This window comes from Pagrus pagrus, assembly GCF_965226575.1.
Source record: "Pagrus pagrus genome assembly, chromosome: 11".
Classification (NCBI taxonomy): Eukaryota; Metazoa; Chordata; class Actinopteri; order Spariformes; family Sparidae; genus Pagrus; species Pagrus pagrus.
The window spans coordinates 8,888,366-8,911,632 of NC_140195.1; the positions used below are offsets into that span (position 1 = coordinate 8,888,366).

General features: G+C 40.0%; 1 protein-coding gene across 1 annotated transcript in view; it reads right to left on the reverse strand.

Moving 5' to 3' along the window:
• Window positions 1-957: 957 nt before the first annotated feature.
• The window catches only part of LOC311265740 (microphthalmia-associated transcription factor-like), a 33,434-nt gene continuing 11,124 nt past the window's right edge, over window positions 958-23,267 (reverse strand). Inside the window, 9 exon segments of the mRNA XM_084367712.1 lie at window positions 958-5,321; window positions 6,428-6,575; window positions 7,861-7,936; window positions 8,047-8,100; window positions 8,197-8,289; window positions 8,550-8,667; window positions 9,773-9,925; window positions 9,927-10,205; window positions 20,602-20,842. Coding sequence (XP_084223838.1) covers window positions 4,929-5,321; window positions 6,428-6,575; window positions 7,861-7,936; window positions 8,047-8,100; window positions 8,197-8,289; window positions 8,550-8,667; window positions 9,773-9,925; window positions 9,927-10,205; window positions 20,602-20,842 — 1,555 coding nt within the window. The 3' untranslated portion in view covers window positions 958-4,928.

Below are 23,267 nucleotides of genomic sequence, written 5' to 3' on the forward strand. Positions count from 1 at the left end.
GCCCCACCGAGCACGTAGTAATGTGACGTACAGAATGTTTTTATCAATGGTACCGGCATGCTGCAGGTTTACTGAGTGAAGACGTTTAGGAGAACGTGGGATCATGCTTTGAAATAACAACTCCAGATGTTCCCAAGAATTAAATGTGATTGATTTTCTATTTTATCTATTTATTTTTTAGCTGAAAGGCAAATTTCAAAATGTTTCTTGAAATTTGACTTGAAATGACTCTTAAATATTCAATCTCCTCTTCTTAACATATTTGTTCAGGTTTGTAGGTCACGCTGTATGTTCACCATAACCGCTCCCTGCTTACGTCTGTCAATTAGTGCGCTCCATTGACCGGGGAGGTGAAATACCTTTCTATTTTTAGGCTCCAGTCGCTCATGTGTGAAACTTGCACATACAATGGAGGCACTTTTAAATGCTCGTTAAGTAGGCTAGGCCCACGGGACCTGGGTTAATGTACGGAGATTTACAAGCAGCCTTTTCACAGTTTCAGTCTTCAGATTAATTGAACTTCTTATTAATTATGACCGACCCCAGCAAATTACATCAGCTACTCAAGTCAGACGTGTGTGAGAAGCAGAAACACAACCCTCAGGGAGGAAACATGTAAGAATGGACAACCTTTATGAATGTAATATTAATTATTATGAACCAACTTAAAATTATTTAGTTTTTCTATGAAGTCAATCTGTACATGAGCTCCTAAGTGGATTTCCAATTATATGCGGATGACCAGCAAACATTTCCATCTTCTCTGACTGCACAGAGAGGGTTCAAGCGTTGCCCCACAGGGGGGCAGTGGACAGCTGGTGCATGTTGCCCACTAGAGGGGGCTACTGATAGAAGATGAGAGTGACCACATCATCCAGTGCATGCATATAGTGTGTATAATACATATAGTTTGCATAAGCAGTTTTAGATGGCATTAAGAAAAACACAAGCTCTACAAACATTCAAATAAAACTTTTAATATTTCTCACAAGATAGTTTTCCACATTGAGTACCAATGAGTTCGAGTTCACTAATCTGAAACCAGTGCGTACAGTAACTATTGCTACATTCATCTCATTTAAACTGTTAATAGGAACAGTAGCAACATGAGCAGAGAACGGTGTCTGTGTGAACCACAGGAATGAGAAGGAGCAGAAGAAGAAGAGAGGGCTCTTCGTTAGTGGTTTACCCATAATGTGCCATAACAATTAACAGCAGGAAGATTCATTATGAGAAATCGTTCAGAGTGATGGCTTTTAAATTAAGTGCCACCACCTTCATCTGTGTGAAACTGATGTTCATTGTAATGCACTAATGTCACATTTCAGGGTTTTTTCTGATGATTTATCTTAAAAAAAGCTGATCTGGGTTCAGTCAAAAAGCAACGTTGCAGGCCTGTTTGTTGCACTATAAAGGCTCAGTACGTGGGATTGGCGACACCGTAACAGCCATTCTGCAGAAATTCACCTATCACAAAAAAAATGTAAAGCTGAGGTCCACTTGCAAGCTTGTTCTAGGCTTTCAACGACAGACTACTACTTAGACTGTCACATCATGACAGCTGGACTATCGCCATCTGCTGATGAAGACTGTGAGATGCAGTTGGAAGCCTTTTATCGAGTAGATGCTGTCACCATGTAATTCACCTGTTTCTAGTTGACTCACGGCCTGATCCTGTTTCAGGTGTTGTAACGACAAAGGAGAAACACCACTAGCAGAGGTGCATAGACTTAGTTATTAAAAATGGCTATTTACATATATAAACTTATTGTATATATTTAATTTTGGCAATACATTTAGGCAGTCATCACATATTCGGCACCACTTTAGAAACACGGCCTTCGGTGTAGAATTTGACCTTTATAAACATCCCCAAAGTGTTCAGCCTTAAAAAAATAAATAAGAGATTATATAAATATATCAAGACCAAGAGTTTACAGACATGTTGCAGCTCTGTGAGGGTGTACTTAGCAAGCAGATGCCAAGCAGGTAGGCCTGGTGTTTACTATATTCACCATTAGCATGCTAAGGTAAGGTAATTGGTCATAAATCAAATTATCATTTAATTTTAAATTATGGCTTGATAGTGCTGTATGAAATGTAAGACATTTCACTAATTGTTGTTGGAGGTATTTTAAAGTAATTTTAAGTAGTTTCAATAGTTTCCCCCTATCAGCAGGCTAACTGCAGCTAGCTCCTGTAGGCTTTTCACAGAGTTAAATGTCTTTCCTGTTTGTCCAGTTAGCTAGTTACTCAAGAGCTAGCTGCCAACACTGGTTCTTCACTTTGATGCTGAGTAATAACCCCAGTTTAGCTAGTTAGCAGGGTAGCTAAGTAGCATTTGTAGCCACATTGTGCTAAATAACAGTAGAGGTAAGTTACAATGCCTGTGTGCCTTGGCTGTTTGCTGTAGCAGCTGGTCGGTATCTGTTTTAGCATTGCTGTTGCTCTAGCTAACAGAGGTTTAGGAGCTAGCTGGCTAAATGTTGTGGATGCTATTAAGCCTGTAGGAAGGATTGATTTCCCTAGGCATGGTGACAATTTTAAATAAAAGTAGAGGTAAGTTACAATGCACTGTTTGGTTGCTCCATTGCTGTAGCTAACGGAAGCTAGCAGGCTACATTGTGTGGATGTTGTTAAGCCTGTAAGACGGATTGATTGCCCATTGCTTCCCTTTGGAGAAATGCCAATTTAAAATAATACTCACTGCACAGAAGCAAAAATTAAATAAATAAAAGGATGAATATAATGATGGCTTTTAATAATTTATTAAATTGTTTCACTTTTTATAAGTTAACTTATATCTTTTTAGACTGTTTGCTTTCATGTTTATGTATTTCGTAATGCCTAACTTATTTATTTAATGCTAAACACTTTGGGGTGCCATAATAACAAACCATTCCTTATGGTTCTTGAGGCTTAGAGGCTTAAAAGTGTTATCTTGTACTGACAGAAGGCCCTTTCCTACTACTTTCTAATGTAGCTTGGCACTCTTCAGTTAATCCATGAAGCACCAGACACCAGTATAAACATCAACAAAATGTTGCATCGCTGTCTACAACTTCTCTTACATCACCAGGGCAACAGAAACGACTGTAAGGCACTTAAATCAATTCAAAACGTAATTACTTTGATGCTGTTTTAGACCAATTCAGAAGGAGGTCACACGATCCAAGACATGATGTTGCTCTGCAGGCACAATTTTAACCATTGCATAGTTTAACAAAATGGAGACTGTGCTGTAACAGGGCTCTCAATGTATGGCAGGTAGTTATTAACAAAGTCATTCTTATGCAATGTGCTACAACTGCTGAAAACAAACCGCTGGACTACACAACAACCATACACCGTAAAGAATCTACAATATTCTGTATGCATTTGAAAAGCCAAATACAATAGTTAGTCTATGCTTAGATAAAAAAAAAAAAAGGCGAACAAACCACGTTTCGATTTACAGAGGTCATTCCAGTGTTTTGACAATGTCATGCATTTCATACAAAATCCCAAAGCAGTCTCCTTATACTCCTTGGCAATACAAAAACAAAAAAAAAACATACTGAATGTGAAATGTCACCACAGCGGTGTAAAAAATAAAACAATAATTTAGGAAATGGATGGAGTAGTATAAAAACTGAGCACTTTGCATCAACACGTTTCTGAAGTGTTTCACTTTGTGTGCTGAAATAGTCGAAAGATCCGTCCTGCAGTCTGATTACTACAGCCGAGGATACAATAACAACTGAGCTGATTCATCTTTCTCGCATCGATCACAAAGATTTATAGGATACGTAACAATCAGTTCTCAAATCAGCTTCTTGTGTGTGTCAGGACTACAACAGGGGTTTTACATTTTTGATTATAAATAAGATTTGGCTAGTTTTGAGACTATTATAAAAAAATCTTGAATTTATATATATATATTTTTAAATTTCAGTATTTCACTGGTTTTGGCAGAGAGGAATGTACAATGGAAATCCATCTGATACACACTGCTGAGTATGCAGACCTTTCTCTCTTGTTACGGCTTCTCGCTCTTCATGAGACTGAATAAAAGACTAAAAATAGCCATTATAAGTGTTGATTTTGGTTCATTTTAATTTTCTTAAAGGAGACATTTTAGCTTCATATTCTTTAACGTGCTTTCATTAATTATCACCTCTGTTACTTCTCCAGGCTCTTTTTAAATACCTTCTTTATAAATTAATTTCTTGAGGGGAATGTGTACATAACATCCTGTTTACATAGATACATAAATAAGATCAAATCTACAAATGATTAATATTTGTCAAGGAAGAAATTTCAACCGGAAGACTGACAAAGACTCAGCTAACAGCCAAAAACATGTGCATAGCAATACAACATCGATGTGTACACATCTTAATAAGGCATCGACACATTCAAGTTCAATCTAAGACACGAGGAGTGTAAAGCACTATAGTAATAAATAGATTTTTCTTCTATTATTGCTAGTGATTTAAAAAGCAGTGTTCATCTTCACCACAAAATATCTACATTTCTGACCATTGATTTATAACTTCCCTAGATTCTTTGGAATCAATAGAAATAAACATAATCTAGCCTATATCCAAAGATAAATGCATATTTTTTTTTTAAATATAAAAACTTCTATTTTTTGTAACTCATTGTCATCAAAGTATTGATTAAAGCAGACAAACTTTATAGTCAGTCCTTGAAATCAAGGTTGAGGGCTTGAAAAGACAAAGATATCACAAAAAAAAAAAAAAAAAATGGAAAAGATTCAACACATGTAAACACAGGTGAGGGGGGAGAAAACAAAACAAAACAACAAAAACAAATAACACAAACAGGATACAGCCTCTCCAGCAGCTGGGAGTGTGTTAGCTACTGACAGGAACACTTTGCAGGGGGGTTGGAGATGCAGACGAGGTGTCTTCCAGTAGGGGGTGCTAACAGCCCTGCTCGTTCTCATCCATGCTTACACTGCTCTTGCGACTGCTGTCCTTTGAGGCGTCTGGGGAGACGGACGAGAGCAAAGGGTCCCCCCCTCTCACCGGTGATAAGGTGTCTTCCATGAGGATGTCGTTGAGTTTGGAGCCCGGCTTGCCGTGAACGCTGTAGTGGCCCTCGGGGAAGTTAGAGTGGCCTTCGTTAAGCTCCAGGGTGCCCGGCGGTTCTGGAGTGCAGGCGGGGTGGTGTTGGTGATGGGGGTGGAGCGTGTACAGGTCCTGGTGACAGTCCTCCAGAGCGGTCTCCTGTTTGATGGTCCGGGCCCCGAGTTCAGCAGAGCACAGTGAAGAAGCGATGGCCAGACCGTGAGCCCGCGCCTGCATTTCTAACTCCTGCAAGCCACAGACAGACACACAGGCAGCTTAGACAGTGAAGAGTTTCACTTTGTTTCATAATGTCAGTCTTCTTCTATTGTGTTAGGAAGACTAGTCTCAGATCACTGTACTGTTTCAGTTGCTCCATAGGGGGTCAAGAACAAAGGCACAGTAATCCAAAGTTTCCCCCCAGTAAATTACTTAGCTGTAGTAGTGAGGGCAGGTGACCTTTTTTTTTTAAAATCCCCACCTGACCATGACTGTCAGAGCCATTTGCAACTTGTTAAAACTCAGTGGGTTTCCTTTCTTTCCCTGATGGTACTGCTCCAAACATTTACCATGAAGCAAACACACAATGCAGACAATCAATCAATGTCAGCTGAGCTCAATCACACAGATCTTAACGCCTCACGTCTTGTGATCAGTTACAAGTTGGTCTCAACAGCGACCTCCCTCTTTACCTACGTGGACTTCACTGTGTGAATAAGTGGCTCGGCTTGTTTTACCAGAGCTTTATGTATGTTTATAAATAAATAATTTCTTCTTCTGAAATCAGTGGGGACGTTTATTCCAGACTAACTGCCAGAATAAATGTCAGAAATGTACGATTCTGCAAACCACGGATTTGTTGAAACTTCACATTTCTTTATGTGGCAACTCTATGTTTCTTTAGGTTCAGTTTTCAGTTGTATGTTGTGGCAATGCTGTGGCTGTGCATATGCTCTTATTACGTTTCGACAAAGAACCCCACTTGATTAGGGTTAGGAAAAGATAAGGTTTTGGCTTAAAATACCTTGTTTTGTTGCCACAAACATTGCTGGAAAATGTCCCGAGGTCTCCTTAAAAATATCCGGTTTTGTTGCCACAAACATTGCTGGAAAATGTCCAGATGTCTCATTAGTAATATTCCCTGATTTCATGATTACTCATGTTGAAACGCTGTGGTTTCTCGCTAAAAATAGCGCCACCAAACTTTAAAAACACTGTCTGGCAGCCATTTTGCCTAGCTGTAATGCTACAACCATCACCATACCTCCGTATACATGGATTATAATAAAGTTGGCTCTACAGCTCTCCGACTCTACCTTCAGATCACAAGTCGTTATGAAAGTGTTTTTTTTTACCTGTATCCTCAACATCAGATGTCGATTGGCATGCTCGAGCTTCTTCTGGCGATTCTCCAGCTCCTTGGCCCTCTGCTGCTCCCGCTGCAGCTTCCTGATGTAGTCCACCGAGGCCTTCAGGATGGTGCCTTTGTTCCAGCGCATGTCCCTGGAAAAAAAAATCACACAGAAGCCATTAATTGTACACTCTTCGATCCCATATTTTTGATGTCAGACAACCAGCGATTTCCACTCAGAAGAATCCCATTATAGGTTTTTCATTAGACTCTATGGGCTGTTATAATGGAGCACTTTGTGTCATTTAGCTCTGACAAAAGAGAATAATGAGGTGGAACAAAGAGCGACGCTGCTCTGGAGGTCGCAGAGGTGACCGGCGGACATCGGACATTTACGCGGAGGAAGTCACTGAGATCACAAGCAGTCATGAGGATGACCCCGAGCTCCCTGAAGAAATGAAGGTTGCCCTGGGTACAATCGATCTTTACTTGACTAACTGAGAAAAACCCCTGTGATCTGTCTTCACTTATTCTGGGAATTGTTTTGATTTTAGGTCAGAAGCCTTGAGGGCAGCCATTTAAAAACTAGCTTTGAGAATTTCTAATGCTATCAAGAACATGTACCGTATGTTTTTATTTATTTATTCATTATGTGTAATCGGTAGGAAGAGCAATGATGAGTCAGGTCTGTCTGTGAAGGTCAAAGATCAAGATAGAAGAGTTTTAAGTGGCGCTTTTAACCTCAACAGTACATGCAGAGTATCAGAGCTTATTTCCACCTTGTGATGGACTCCTTAAATGATAGTAAAACAGACAGATCTGTGTCAGGTGCATTGATATAAAGAATAGATTCACGTTGTTTAAGCCTGTCAGAAACAATATTTACATGCCATCTCAATGAAAAAATAAATAGAAATGCTTTGTTATGTTCAACTGAAGCGAATATGAGGATTAAAACACACATCTGGGTGACGTCGGATGTATTTGGTTAAAAAAAAGAGCCCCTCTGTGTCGTCCTCAGACAGTGTCTACTTGATAAGATGCGATAGAGAGATACTGTACGGACACAAAGGAGGGATTTAGTATTAAAAAAAGACTCTTATTAGCTTCAGTTGAACTTTAAAATAATTTTGTGTACAAAGACTTGTAACTCTTTCGAAACTTTTTTTACTGACTTAGAAAAAAAAAATCCCCAAACCCTTCTGTTTGTTGTCTCTGACCTAAAAAAAAAAAAAAAACTTTCCCACAGCTGTTGCTTTTCTTGGAACTGCTGGAATAATCTCTTCTACATCGGTCTCTTCTCAGTTATAATCACTTACGTTTCCTGCAGACAGACATGTCTGGACATGGTAGACAAAGTGACAAATGAGTCTTATTGTCAAGGAAATCTGTCTCGAATGAGAAATAAAACAAAGAAAAGGAGGTTGAATAACTCACGGGTCGTTGGATTTTGGAATTAAAGTTCCCAATTCCTTGATTCGATCGTTGATGTTAAACCGCCGTCTTCTCTCAACTATTGAACAAAACCAGAAGGGAAAAAAGTTATTAACTGACGAAACACCGTCTGACAATCACATTTACAGAATTGTATATATTGGTTAACTTGGGGCAATTAAAACTCACTCAGGTTATGGTTGTCCTTCTTCTGTCGCTCCTTTGCCATCGCCCTTACCTCAGCTACTGGGAAAAAGGGGTTTGTTTGATCAATAAAACAAAATGAAGCAGTGCAGCATCATGAAATGTGCAGCCGCTAACTCGATTAACCACACGTACCCACAGGGAACCCTTCAGGCCTTTGATAGTTGTCAAATTTGCCGCAGGATCCAGACTTATCCAGCATATGCATGATGGCCGGGGATTGTGAAACTATGCAATGAAAAATATGTCAGTTACCACAGTCAGCGTCCCAACACAGATGATGATTACAAGAAGTGGACTATGAATAAAATGCTTCATTATGGGCTGCACAAAGGCCTGGAGAGTAGAGCTCCATATGTATTGTTAGAGCCTCGATAGCTTAGAGGATATTACTGTTAACTCTCATTCATTACAGCGGATATTTCATTTCATTTGATAGATATGTTGTAATGACAGAAACCAGGCATTGGAGTGTTGGTGTGTCTCACCAGAGTATTCCCTTTTGATGTTGGGCAGGTTGGCAGGGCACGAGTTGCTGATGGGCATGCCTTGCTGGGACATACCCTGATTACCATACATGTCCATGAGGTTAGCAGGCACTGGGATCTGAGGACACACAGCAGAGACATTAGAGAAAGGATCACAACCCCCTCCTGTGTTACGTAGATCCTAATCATCCGCGGGTTTAAGAATCGATTTTAAGATTTCACTGCTTGTTTCTTTAAAGCCTCGAACGGTCTGACTCCTGCATGTATCTGTGAGCGCCTAATGAGCCTGATCGCTGCTTGAGATCCTCCGGCAGGGCCAAAATCTCGACTTTTCTTACATATACAACCTTTAAGTTCTGGGTTTGATTATATTTTTATATATCTGTATTATTGTAAAGCACTTTCTAACTCTGTCTTCGAAAGGTGCTATATAAATAAAGTGTACTATTATCATTAATCAGCATCGAAGGATGAGCATGATGGGAAGGGAGGTGACAAGCCCAAACAAGCCCATTACACAGTAGGGGTGTCACGATTCTCCAAATCCACTTTTGACCCTTTAGTGATTCACAAATTAACAACAAATGACGCTCAGTTTGTTACCAAGTACGGTTTCGCAAATCAGTGTCGAGTAAGCCATCTTCCCGAGCAAATCAATAAAGGATCTCTGGCAGTGGTACCAGTTCAGTCCAGTTTATGCAGCTGCAGGCTACAGGTAAGCTAGCTGTGCTATTGAGATTGTGAAATGCCTTTTACACTCTGAGATAAAAGTTAAACAGTTGTTATAAAATGCAAAAAAGCATAATGTCACTATTAAAGGAATAATTCAACATTTTGAGAAGATAGATACCACTCTGATGTGAGGCTAAAGACTGGAAACAGGAGGAAAGAGTCTCAGTCCAAAGGTTAAAAGAAATCAGCCTACCAGCACTCGTAAAGCTCACTAATTAACACACTATATCTCAGTTCTTTAATCCTCACACACGAGAAAAGTGTAGAAACGACAGTTTGGGGTTTTAAGGGCAGTTTATGTGAGGGACATTTTCCCTTGAGTCCCTGCTGCTTGCCTGGCAACCTCACAGTGATGAGAAGTCTCCAGGAAGTCAGATTTAGATTTATTTTTCTCTTTTAAGATTTTATTTATATTTGCCAATATATACAGGTTTTGTTTTTTCCTCCCTCATGTGGTGACCTTTAAAGCGTTCATTTTAACACACACATACCGTGTTAGCCATCTGCAGTCCTGGATCCATGAGGCCGAGGATATCATCACTGTAACTGGACTCCAGACTAATAATGTCATCGATGACATCATCCATCTGAAGCAAGACAATATAAAGGGCAAAGAACAAACACAAAAGTCTGAGTAGCACATCAGAAAAATGGAAAATGTGTGTGTGTGTGTGTGTCGCTGTGAGATAAGTTGGATTTACACCTCACCTCTTTCTCGCAGTTAGCGTTCAAGGTCAGTAAGGCCATAGGGCTGTTGGGGGCGCTGTTGCCCGGCCCTGGCGGCATGCCCCCGTGGTCAGAGGACTGGTTGGGGCAGGGCAAGCTCAACACCTGAGAGCCAAGCTTTCCCAGGTACCGCTTCACCTGCTGCTGCTGGGAGCGCTGGATGTGGTATTTAGTTGGATTTTCCAGGTGAGTCTGGACCTGTAGGTGGAAAAGGAAAGGGAGAAAGGAGAGAGGGCAGAGTAGCTCGTTTAGAAATAAGTCACAACTAGAATGGCACTTGGTAGAGTGCATACCTCCGCCAAGGCCCAACAGTCCCCTTTTGTAATCACTTATAGATACCAGCCACCTAAATACACCTGATTTGCTTCATCGGGATCCACACAAGATGCTAAAAGAAAATGTCTCAAATCCGTCCCTTTATCCAGACCCGCACCAAAATTTGATTGGGTCTATTCAGGGCCGTGACCCATCCCTCATCCAAGTTTCGTAGATATCCGCCAAGCAGTTTTTGTGTAATCACACTGACAAACTAACCAACCAACAAACACACAGACACAGCTGAAAACATAACTTCCTTGGCGGAGTTAATAAAATAAGTGTGCACTGTAGTCATAATTGCACATGAAATGTGGAATAATCCAGCTTGAAACGGCAACTATATTATTCTTGTAGTCACATTTTATGTTTTGTGGCCATGCAGTCTTTTATTAGATAAAAAGGAGTCTAAATATACCTCAAAGTCCTGCCCGTCCCTCATATTTCACAGTACTGACTATTATAGACACTAAAATTGTCACATATCTCATAAAGCTTTCGTCGCGTTAAGTTTTTTCTCTTGAGACGCTGTCAAAAGAGTCTTTCTTACATATTTTTCTTGAACTTCTCTGCTTCTCCTCATTTATAGCCAACGTATTTTAAGAGACAAAAATTAGACACCAAACTTTCCGGGTTATAGATACATTTGATTGCTGCGGATCATTAGTCCCCCCCACGAAGCGCTAATGAACCAGAAAAAGCTACTGCAGGCAAAAAAACAAACTTCAGAGAAAGTGTTTGTCAGGCTGCAACACATTTAAAATGGAGCTGCTGCATTCCAGCACACGTTCTGAGTCTATATCCAAACATCCCTGTCAACTGCTTAAAGTTTTCAATGAAAAAAATACAAAAATGTTTTTAAACATACCTCATAAGGATGGTATCCAAGCATCTCAAGCATCATTTACAGTAAAGTGATCCGTCCAATTTAAAAAACAAAAAGAAATGTGATTAAGTCCTCTCTGAACTAAGAAGTGCTGTAGCTGCTTCCCTCTTGGTTGCACCAGGAGACTAAAGTCTGCAAGTATGAGAACAGACACTTCCAGCTCATCTTTTAAAAGGCAAGAAAAGTAATTAGTTATGCATGTCAGGGATTCTCAGTGAAGCACAATGAGCTTTTTCAAATGTGTTGTTTTATGTAAAATCTGAATTTATTCCTTTATGGTGTATCAAGTGAGACACCATAAAGGAACTGTCAGGATGTGGTGCTAACAGTTAGTGCCTTTGTTTTGCAAGGCCACCCCTTTTACAGAAACTTGCCCGAGGCCATCACTTTGCAGCATCCACTTTTTTAACCCTGTGGATGCTTGTCCACCATTCGCAGTTTCAACACAGCACAAAGAACAAACTCTGTTACATCCTCGTTGGTCTTGGTCTCCTCACCTCCCTAAAAGTGATGGACATTTTTCAATCTGCGACAATAGGCGTACTGCGTCTGGAAATCGATGACTTACAGTCTCGGCCACTTCATTTTTCAAACTGATTCATTTGTTCTGCTAAAGCTCAGAGGATTTGGGTTCATTAACAGAGCTGAGGAGGTCAGAGGCTCTGGATGAACTCTAAGCTACCTCTTACATTTCTCTGAAAACTCTTGCAGTTTGCACACTGCACTCGACAGCTGAAAGATACTGTGACTGAACTAATACAGTACATATAAAAGACACAAAAACTCCCAACAGCAGTTGGCAGTACAGTGCCTTAATAATCGATTATCGATTAATCATTGATAATATATTAAATATGTTTCTTTTTCCATCAGCAAACTGTTTTAACCACTGACACGATCTGCTACATCAGCAGATAAAAGAACAGTTAAAGTAAACATAAAGTTACTTCAATTTTAAATTGAAATAACACAAAATAATGAGTTCATTTTAATTATGGCGCTCCTGTCTGTCGCTGTTCAACAACTGCTGTTCAACTTTGTGTCAAATGTCTTTTTGTATCTTTTAAATTACATATGACTTGTACTTTAATCAGTACTAACCCTTTAATCAAATACATTTTCTCATACCAGTATTTTGTGTCTTATTTGGATATATTTGAAAAGCAAGTCTCCGTCATCCGTTATTGTAAAATACTTTTTGATGTATTTGTGCCCGTCTCCGATTGTCGACTAAGACATTTTTAATCGGTTAAATTCTTAACAGTGATTTATCATTAACATCCCTATTCACAGTAGATGGAGTCTAAGGTAAAGAGAAGACTCAATATCAATAAAAACATATTTTAATAATATCTACAGATTTATAATGCTGTCCATTCACTTATAAGAAAATATCTGCACCACTCCACCAATCTTTCAAAGTTGCCTCCACTGATGACACTCAGCAGTTAAGTTGCACTATGGGTAATGTAGGCACCAGAGTAAAGCAGTCATCTGGTCTGCACTGCACTCCTGTAACACTGTTGGAGTCATTATGGACAGTTTAAAAACAAACAATCAAAATCGATACAGCAGAACCAGAAATATCACCATTTTTATTCCAAGCATTCTTCTTTTCAAACCTTCATTACCCACAATGCAACTCACTGGAAGCAATTTATCAGATTACTTGCAGCTTCCTCTGGAGTCACAAAAGGCTTAATACTACTTTTTTCACATATGCAGTAGTTCTCCCCAAGAGTTGTAAACACGCTTTAATCTGTAAAATTGGTGGAGTTACCCTTTAATGTCCTCAATTACAATTAAAGGTAAATTCTTGTAACCATGTAGCCATGAATAAATTTGTCAAGACCTGCAGGTCCTGTTATTTCTTTACTTGTGGATGGGAATAATAATGGACTCCTTTATGAATATAGGGACTTATTATGACAGTGTTACTTACAACTCTGCAGCTGTGCTTGTATTTTTGGCCTTGTTTTTCTTGTTTTGTGCCCCTAATACTCAACATTCATGTTTGTATCAGTGTTTGCTGTGTCTTTGTGTTTTTCTTGTGTTGTCTCGTTTCCAGGGAAATTGGGGGGAGGAGAAAAGGGGATAGGGGAAAATGAGGATAGTAATTGTGCCATTAGTCTGGTTTGTGTACCCATCTTTGTAAATACAAATATGCTGAGAAAAATTAAATGCAATCAGTGTATTCTTTGGAAATTGAACTGAACACGTGTCGCACCTGTTATCTCTCTGCTCGTCCTCCTCTATTGTTTCAAATATTAAGAAACAATCAGGTCACGCCAGCTTACACGACCGTCTTTCCGTGACTTTCCAATTTTTCCACTTCACTCTAAAGAACAGAAACTCTTTCAGAGTCTCTTCTCCACGCTCGGACGCAGTGCCACTATACTGCAGGGGATGCTCATGTGAGAGGCGCATTAACATATATCCCCAGCAGGTATGACTGAGATCACCTTGGGCTGTAAATCATCCTTACGGGGTCGTATAGCTGACGCCACTGAGGGGGCATTTTTACAGCACATGAATGACTCATTAAGAAGAAGCGGATCACGCTTTGGGCTAAAGTGCACAAGAATGAGATTCATTACTGTTGGTCACTAAAAGTCTTTACCCTGCTTTATTTATGGTGTTTAACGCTGGTTTGATACTGTTACTGATATTAACAGATCAATCAATCCCACTGTCTTCAGATCAACAATAACTCAGTCACCACCAACATGCAGACATTACTTTATTAACTCAAGTTTCAAACAACCATTATAAATGAAGTAATGTGGCGCTCAATATGGACCACAGTGAGACATTGGTGCTAAATATAGACTGTAAAGGGCTGCAGAGTAGTCAGAAACCTAATCCACATGGATCTACTGGAGCCGTAAATGTGCAATCCAATTATTTACACTTGCATGCAGAACTGATTGGTAAACAAACTGTGAAGAGTTGTTAACTATGGCGTTCATAAACTTAAGGTTGGTACAAAAGTTGGCACGTGGCTAATAAATCTCTTTATCTTTATCATGTCTATTATCACAATTTTAATCTTGCTCTCCCTCTCACATAGTGCATTGATTTTCTGATTCATCTGTAGGTCATTTCCTCGATCAATTCTTTATTAAAAGTTTCGTCTTCAAAGTTTTAGAAAAAATGCCTAATATCTGAAAACAAAACATGAAAATATGCACTTTTTTTCCTTTAATCAAAGTGGCTTCTTTTCATTTGTCAGCTGGCGCACATAAATAAAAAATAGTTTGCTCTTTCTGTCTCATCAGTTGCTTCCTGTCATCGTTACACACTTCAGGCGTTCCTCCTGGCCTCGAGGATCACTGAGCGTGTTGTCCTTCTCTGCGTGGAAACAATAATCACTTTATAGCAAGTTGGTCTGGAGAAAAAAGAAGTGACCAGAGCTGCTTTAGCAACTACAACCTTTGTCATTTAGCCTGCTTTGAGCCTCTGACACAACTCATGGCATTGTCTAGACGATCCAACAAGTTAAGTTTGGTTTGGTCTCAGCTTCTCTGCCTTGTTTCCTGGCCGTTTTATTTATTTTAGAGTGTGGAGGCTTTTTTTTAACTTATTACTGTGAGGTTCATCTCATGTCTTGCCTCAGGATAATGGTAATATTATAGAGTAATATTTCTACTCCTGAAAAATGTTCATTTTATTATTTTTGGCTGTGTTTCTGTGCCCGGGCCTAAACACACTGCATGCCAGTGATTCCCAACATTTTGTCAATTTGTGTTGACATATCACAGGTTACACACAGTGTGTATACAGGTTGTGTCCAGTACAACAACATCCTTCAAATACGTTTTAAAGAAAAGTCTAACAAGAGGAGCAGAAGTGCAGCAGAAATACATTTTGCTCTTACTTTCCTGTCTTGTTAATTATCTTACGTCTCATCTATTTGTACAGCAAGAAGTCGTCTTACATTACATTACACCCACTGACTCTGTGTCTCTTTTACTGTCTCGTGTAAATTCACATAACCGCAGAACTGATAGCTGTCGCTGTCTAAAAATAGAAACAAAGACACTGTACAAAGGACACAACTGTCTCTCACTTACTCTCTCACACACACACACAATGAAACAAAGAGGTCACTGTGGGCATTAAGTTCACAACAGAAGAGTTTAAGGTAAATAAAGTGAAATAAAAATACCATCATAACTACACATATTCTGTTACAGTAGATGCAACAGTCGACTCCTTCTCTCTTTGATTTCCTCGCAGCACAAATTATTTTCAGGGCTTGAAACGATTAGTCGATCAACGGATCATTAGTCTGCAGAGAGCAGCGGGGATGACGTTCTTCTGTGGGCTGACCCAGAAGTTAGTAAAGCCCTGGTTCCCCTCCACAGGAAGCCTATGAGTTTTTTTTGTTATTGAATTAAATTGGAAACTGGATTTTTCATACTTTTCAAACATTTTATAGACTGAGAGATTAATCGGTTAACTGAGGAAATAAGCAGATATGAAGTTGTTGGGTACAGCCCTAATTTGATGAATTGTTACAGGGTTTTTTATTTGCTGGTTCGTCCAATGTGGGAATTTGCTGCTTTTCTTTGTCTCATATGATAGTTAGGGTAAGAGGCTGTTGTGTTGATGGGTTTTTGTGCATTCTCCACGGTTTCATGACATTCATATACAATAGTGACTGTTCGGTTGTTGTTAAAACAATTAGCAGACCAATCAGTTATGAAAATATAAATAAACATTGGTCTCAGTCTCGCTGATTACTCAACCAACAGTTTGTTTCGTCTTAAACTACATTAAATTGAGACATCAGTGTTTCTTTGAGCTTGTTTTTGACTTCAGGGACTTCTTAAATTATCGCACATAATTAGATGATCTCACTGCTCTGAGTTCACTGGAGCCCCCCGAGGGCTGCAGAACTCAGGGTGGAACATCCAGGCCTTGTCAGTACATACTGTAGCTTTTGTAAGGATGAACCGATCTGAGGGTGAAAAACTATCTGTTTTTAAAAGACCCAGAGACAGGGAAAAAAGATTATTTTCATGGTGTGTATACACTCGACAGACTGGACTTCTACAGGGTCTTTGTCTCAATCTATACACGGTGGTTTGCACATTTAAGCATCGGTCTTGGATCTCTAAGAGTCCTAAATAAACTGTGATACATCTCAAAACACTGTTATCATTTAGTTTGTCAGCTTTTACAAAACAGCGGGGCAGAGAAATGGATTCTAGAGAGATCTGGGCGCCAGCAGGACTTGAACTTTACTTTACCCAGCTTCACTTCATGTCCTCTTTCCAAAATACACTGTTTGGAAATGCGACATCAACCGCTAGCTCTCAGCATCTGCAACCACGGCAAACAAGACAGCTTGTTGTTTATCAGCTCGTCTTAAGCCGTCAACAGCCCAGAGGGCATCAGCAACATAACCTCCAAAGAGTCAGATACACTCTGCAGAAACAAGCACAAAGCGTCCTGCTGTCCTCAGACGGGACACTGGTTGGTGTTTTTTTTTTTTTTTTGACTTGCCTGCTTTGGGCATTTAATGATGGTCCAACCAGGATACATTAACAAGAATGCCTCCCTTTTGCAACGCAGGCTGGAAGAATAATAGGCCACTTTGTCCCACAGTTAAGCTGCTAACGTGCTCTGTGGAACATGCAGACAACAACTGTGATGCTAATGTGAGCAGCTACTTCAAGAGCAACCTGCGGTCTTCTCCTCCTCTGACGCATTGTCATGCTGTTACGCAAAAGCTTGGCAAATTACAGCCAAAATACAAACCTTGTGTCCCGAAATGATAGATGTTGTGTAAGATTAGCTTAACAGCCTATAATAGGTTGTGACAGTGTGGTTTGCTGTTTTCCTCATAGCTGTAATAATTAGAAATCTAATATTAAATTACTTTGAATTGTATTAAGCAATATTGGCTTATGTAAACAGCAATTTCCATTTATTCAAGTACCGTACTTTTTTTGAGGTACTTGTACTTTACTTTACACTTCCAGTCCACTACATTTATTTGATAACTTAACTTACTTTGTAGACCACATGCTGCAACAGAGCCAAAGTAGTGGATTTTTCAAATTCATCTATTTTGTCGATAAACAACAACAACAACAACAACAACAACAACAACAACAACACAGATTCAGAACAATGCTGAATGTCCCGTCCGATAATCACTTGACCCGGAGTATGCAGTATACAGGATTTCCACAGTAAGACCACTGCTGCCACAGCTAGCTAAAAGGGGAAACTGAATTATAATCTAGATACCAAAACAATGTATTTAAAAAACACCAACAACTGCATAGAAGCAGCCCTTCAATCGTGATTAATTAACCAAAATGAACGACATTAGTGCTGCAAACCACTTGGAGCACTAGATACAAAACCAAGACCAACAGGGACAGACGTGGAACAAATACCAAAAAATCTGCAGCTGCCACCACCGCTGCAAAACAATTACAGAAGAAGCGCTGGTACATACTCAGTGTCCCGCCCACAACACTGCCTGATTAGTTTCACACCACAAATAAGAGCGTGTAAACACTGAATAATCTGAATCTGCAAAGTGACGAGTAACTAAAGCTATCAAATAAAAGTAGTGGAGTGAAAATATGAAGTGAATAGTGTCTCTGTCTCAGCCACTCCGCCCCCCCCATCACTTGTTTATGCTCTATGTAACTTCAGTGAGAGGGTAGGATCACAGCGTTACACACATGTTTAAGTTTTCAACATGTAACATTGTTGTGACGTAAAGAGTTTTGTTTGTAGTTAGTGTCTGAAATATTGTTACAGTGTTGGGGCGCCAAATCACACAAAATGCAGATTTCTACATAATGTTGCTTTAATTGTAGTGCCTCAAAATTGTACTTAAGTACAGTTCTTGCGTAAAATGTACCTCATGACTGTTTATTTCTAAATTTTGACAGCAAGATTTTTATTTTTACAGTTCCAAATTCTGGTTATCGGTCTCCTTAATTGCTAATATTCGGTATCGGCCATTAAAAAAACTATATCGGTCGATCCCCATCGGATGCTGTAAGACTTTATAACTTAAGTCTCATGCGTATAAGTGACTTTCACTTTTTAGTAATATTTTTACGTACTCAATACTCAAGTGTAACGTTTGGGTCCTTTTTTTTTACGACACTGATGATTAAACTCTGCACACTAAATATGTTTTCACTCAAACTTCCTAATATAAAGTATATTAAGTCGTCACTTTCAGATTAAAGATTACAAAATCTGTGTTTCCATCAATTGTCATGTTGCATTAACTCACAAATCAACCGAAATGAGACATCTGAGTGGCATCTTTGCATACTTTCTGATGTATATCGGTCACGAGCTGCAAGCATCGTATAATCCAAAAGAAACGTACATTTTTTACAGGGTTGAAGAGTACTTTGTTCTTTTCATGGCACCATAAATCCTCTGAAAAAAAATGTCCAGAAATCATTTTTTAACCCTTTTAGGAAGTTATCCTACATAAATATCAAAGCTAGTGTTTTTTTTTTCTCTTAAATATGCCGTGGAATGAAAGCAGTGGGGGCTAATTACGAGCATTCTTCACTGAATTAGCGTTCGGTGTGTGGTAAGGCTGTGCTCGCCTTTGTCTTGATCCCTAAACTGATCCCGTACTTATTCCCCAGAAGGTCAGAGGTCACTTGGTTAATTAAGGGTCCAATCAGTCTTTAGATAAACTCATCTGAGCTTAATGTTTGCACTTTTTGAGGTCCAGCAGCTCTGCCTGGTACCCCTTGAGCTTTGTGTGGACTCTGCTAATCTACCCACAGACAGGGGAGCAGGTTAACCCAGCTCAACAGCGCCAAGCTGGAACGGCCTTTTCATTTGAGGACTTCAGTCAATGAAGAATGTCTGTAAGCTCTCGCCAAAGCAGAGAAATTACTCTAACTTGATGTATTGTACACAGGGTGAGGGTTCGGGGTGGGGGCGTCCTAAACCTCTCAAAGAGCTGCAGCTTATGGAGAGTAAGTAATGTTTATGCTGCATGAGGAGGGCAATGTTTTCAATGGCTATACTGTATTTCAGTGCTTCACCGCTGGCCCATGCCACACACATCCAGGGTGATGAAGTGTGGCTAATCAAGTAACCATGAAATCTGTGAATGTGTTGTGGATGGATTAAATTAAACGGAGATTACTCAATAGCTCACAGTGTATCAGTACTTCATGCTATACCTAATGTGAGGTGAGACAATGAAAACTTCAATTCGAAGGGTCTAAACACAGTATGCACAGCCTATGTAACGGCTAGAGTTTCTTTCTGAATGCAATATTTCATAACCACGTGTGATATAACTTTACTTTTTTACTACTCCCCATTGAAGCATCATCAAGTGACTAGAGCCTATTTAAAGCTGCTTAAAAGTATTTTAAATAAGTAGATAGTATCGTCTTAGAAAGTAAAATGCACAGACACAATTATATATTCCTGCAAAGATTCCCTAAAGTGTCACATATTCTTTAAAAAAAATCAAAAAAAGGAAAAATCAATGGCAAAACCTTGTCACCTAGCTAAAAACAGAGAATCTAAAAACACATGGAGAGGTGAACACATAAAAACACCAGCGGATCTGCATGTGTCCTCCACAAACTTTTCCAAAAACCCTTCACAATGACGTAAAAAAACGAATTTTCCAAAAAAAGAACACGCACAAACTTAAGACTGGAGCGACGTCAGCGTTTTCTCAGAAACGGCGACGCAAAATCCTCAAAATCTTTCACAATCACACACTTTGTCCAGTTAATCACCAAAGATAAAGTAAAACGAACTAGAAAAACAGAATAAACACGGAGCAACAAAACAGCCACACATGTCCACCGCCGCACAACACAGCACAACAGCTTTTCTCTCAACACTTCACAAAGGTTTACCAGCTCCCTCACGATAGCACATGCAGAAGTAGAACATGAAAACTTACCCAAAGTCTCTCGTTAAATGCGCCCGCAAGCACGACGGTCTCTACTCGCACAGAAAATCTTAACAGTCTCCTGTCCCTCGGACTGCCAGGGAATCAAAGCTATGAAAAGATGTGAATCTAGCTGAGCAAATAGGATTAAAGATGGCTAAATCCAAATGGCTGGAAGCACAGCATGCATTAAAGAGGAATTCTCTCAGGAAAGATAATCCCCATATACGCATTTTAACACACTTCACTCACTCCCGTGTTTTTTTCAGTCATAGTAAAACCTCGATTGCCTGACTGTCCGCACACACACACGAGTCAATAACTTCTATAAATACAGGGCTGCCTGGACTGCAACAATGACACATGCAACTTCTAATTCCAGAGGTGGAAAAACTTTACACTGTAATAACTTTGACTAATCATTCACGCCGCCCTCTCCCTCCCTACAAACAAGAGCCACGTCTGCTTACCTTGAGCACCTCCATTGGCACCTGGGCAGTGGGCGGCAAACTGGCAGGGACACTGACATTGATGGCAGGGGTCTGGGCCGCGGTGGTTTGTGGGTACTGAGAGGCCTGTTGTCTCTGCTGCTCCCGCCGCTCCTGCTCCTGAAGCTGCTCCCGCATCAGCTGTTGGCGAAGCAGGATGCGTGATGTCATGGCCGAGGAGCTCAGCGGGGGTTTTGAGGAGCCGTGCTGGTCCGACGGGCTGCTGGCGGAGGAGGGTTTGGGGGTTCGGGGATAAAAAGATGTCAGATGAGCGAGCAGAGACGGCGGGGATGTGGAGATAGCAAAGGACGGAGAGTGATAACAGAGAGAGGGGAGACAGAGGTCAGACGAGGAAGAGGAGGTCAAGCAAAAGAGACACGGGAGGAGAGAGATTAGAGGGAGCGGAGAGCAGAAAAAGGGAGAAGATAAAGGGAAGGCAGATGAAATAAAAGGTCAGTGTGAGGATGACTGAAGGGGCAGAGATCAAAAGGAAAATCTACAACGGCTAGTCGATGATCTGATCTAATCGTCTCAGCCATTTTTTCAGCAAAACTGTGGCACTGTTACTGTTGACCTGCAATCTTATTGAGTTTGTTCTTAATAACTACACAGGGGGAAACACCATGCAATAAAGCAGAAAGTTAGAATATTTTCCAATAAAAGGGAACCAGCATGTGTCTGTCCACGCCATTAATTAGCATCGCTGTAATTCTCTTCTGTAAATGACACCTGTGTGAGACAAGCAGTCGATGAATCGGTTGTATGAAAATTAACCATTTTTACTTAATTAAACTGAAGTCATTTTTCAAGCAAATATGCCAAACGTAACATTTATCCGAACCAAAGCTGCAACGTTTAGTTAATTAATTAACTAGAGGTGCAACGTGTGAGTAGTTCCCACCTCTCCAACAAACAGGGGGCAGGATATCACCGGAGTAACCGCTAACTGCTGCTAAGAGTAGCTGCCATTAGCTAGTTAGCTCAGTTAGCTGTTCTGCTAGCAGTCTGGACTGGGCGCTCTAGGACCAGTCGAGCGTCAGTGTCGACACCACTAGCACTGGCGCTTTGGATCGGAACGGGCCAGGGGTGGCTGGTTAGCATGCTAACAAAAATTTGTACATATTGCCCCTTTAATCAATAGATTGAAATCTAATTTTCCTGTATTATGATAATTGGTTAATCAATGAAATGCCTTTGAGTTTTGGACTGTTGCTCAGACAAAACAGTTATTAAAAAACGTATTTGGGCTCAAGGAAAAATAAAGATAAAGAGGAAATAATTGCTGAATGAAAGTACTGTAATTTTAAGATGCATAGATGCATTTTTATTCCTTAAAAAGATAAATACTACAAATGAAACCACTTCAGTGTCAAGGCATCAATTAAAAAGCCAGTTTCAGCAGCCTGAGCGCTCTGATTCTGATGATTAAGGAGAGCAAAAAAGCTTCCAGCTGCACTCACAAAGCGTTTGACGACACAACAGAAAGAGGAACAGTTTTGATAAAAGGTTGCTTCAGTTTTCCCACTCCCTTAAATTTAGACGGCTGCTCCCCAGACAGAGTCCTGCAGTCCTAAAATAGAGAGACTCTGCTGAAGCAGAAGTTGTCGGTATGAAGCCTTCATCGAGTGAGTGATCCTTCTGACAAAACCCAGTAAAACGTCTGGCCAATCCAGCTGTGCAGTAATCGCACTAATTAGCCAGCGGAGTCAAACACAGCTTCGGTCTACAGCGTGTTCAGTGGGTGTTGAGCCCTCTACATACCATAATTCCCCCCCCACCCCTCCAGCACTGCATATAATCTCATTGTCTGATACCCCACCCACTGAACCCTGCACAAAATATGTACAATACAAGATACTTTTTCTAGCTTTTCTGATTTTTATCACAGTAAAACAACAAACAACTCAACTGAATAACTTCTCAAGACAACGCTGCTACAGATAAAGAATTATTGATCCCGGACAAATCAATGAATTCAAGTAGATTTAGTGACCGAACAAAGACTGTAGCTTGTTCTCTGAAAGTACAGAACAACTTTGGGTCTCTCAATCCGACAGCTGCTTTTTTTTTGTCCGGTTCCTTTGTACTTCACCCAATAGAATCAGGTTTAGCGTTTATGCATAATTCCCTTGTCTGTGTGACTTTGGGCGATTGTGCTTCCTTTCATCCTCTAAGTTTCAAACAAAAGTCACTGGATCTTATTATTTAACAGCTTTTTTTTTTGTTCATTTCCACTGCCAGAGCTGAATCCTTTGATTTTTTTTTCCTTTTCTTTAATCTGTTTCACTTTTTGACTGTTCAATACAATAGCAGTTTCATTTCCTCGTCCTTCTTGTTGCCAGTTTGAATACTCATAAAAAGTGAATTTCCTTTAAAGTATAACAATTAAAAATACAGATGACACTACCGTAACATATCGGATATGATCTTTACCATATTCCTTCTAAAACAGCGCACTTACATTTCATATAGTGCAACGATATCGAACATACTTTTCAAATTTAATGCCGGAAAAATCAACTGGTAACACATCCACACCCTGACACACACGCTCATGGACACACTATATACTCAATTACAGGAGTGTACTCAAGTACAATTTTACTTTCAGTATTTAAAATGTGGTATATGGACTTTTCTACTCGTCT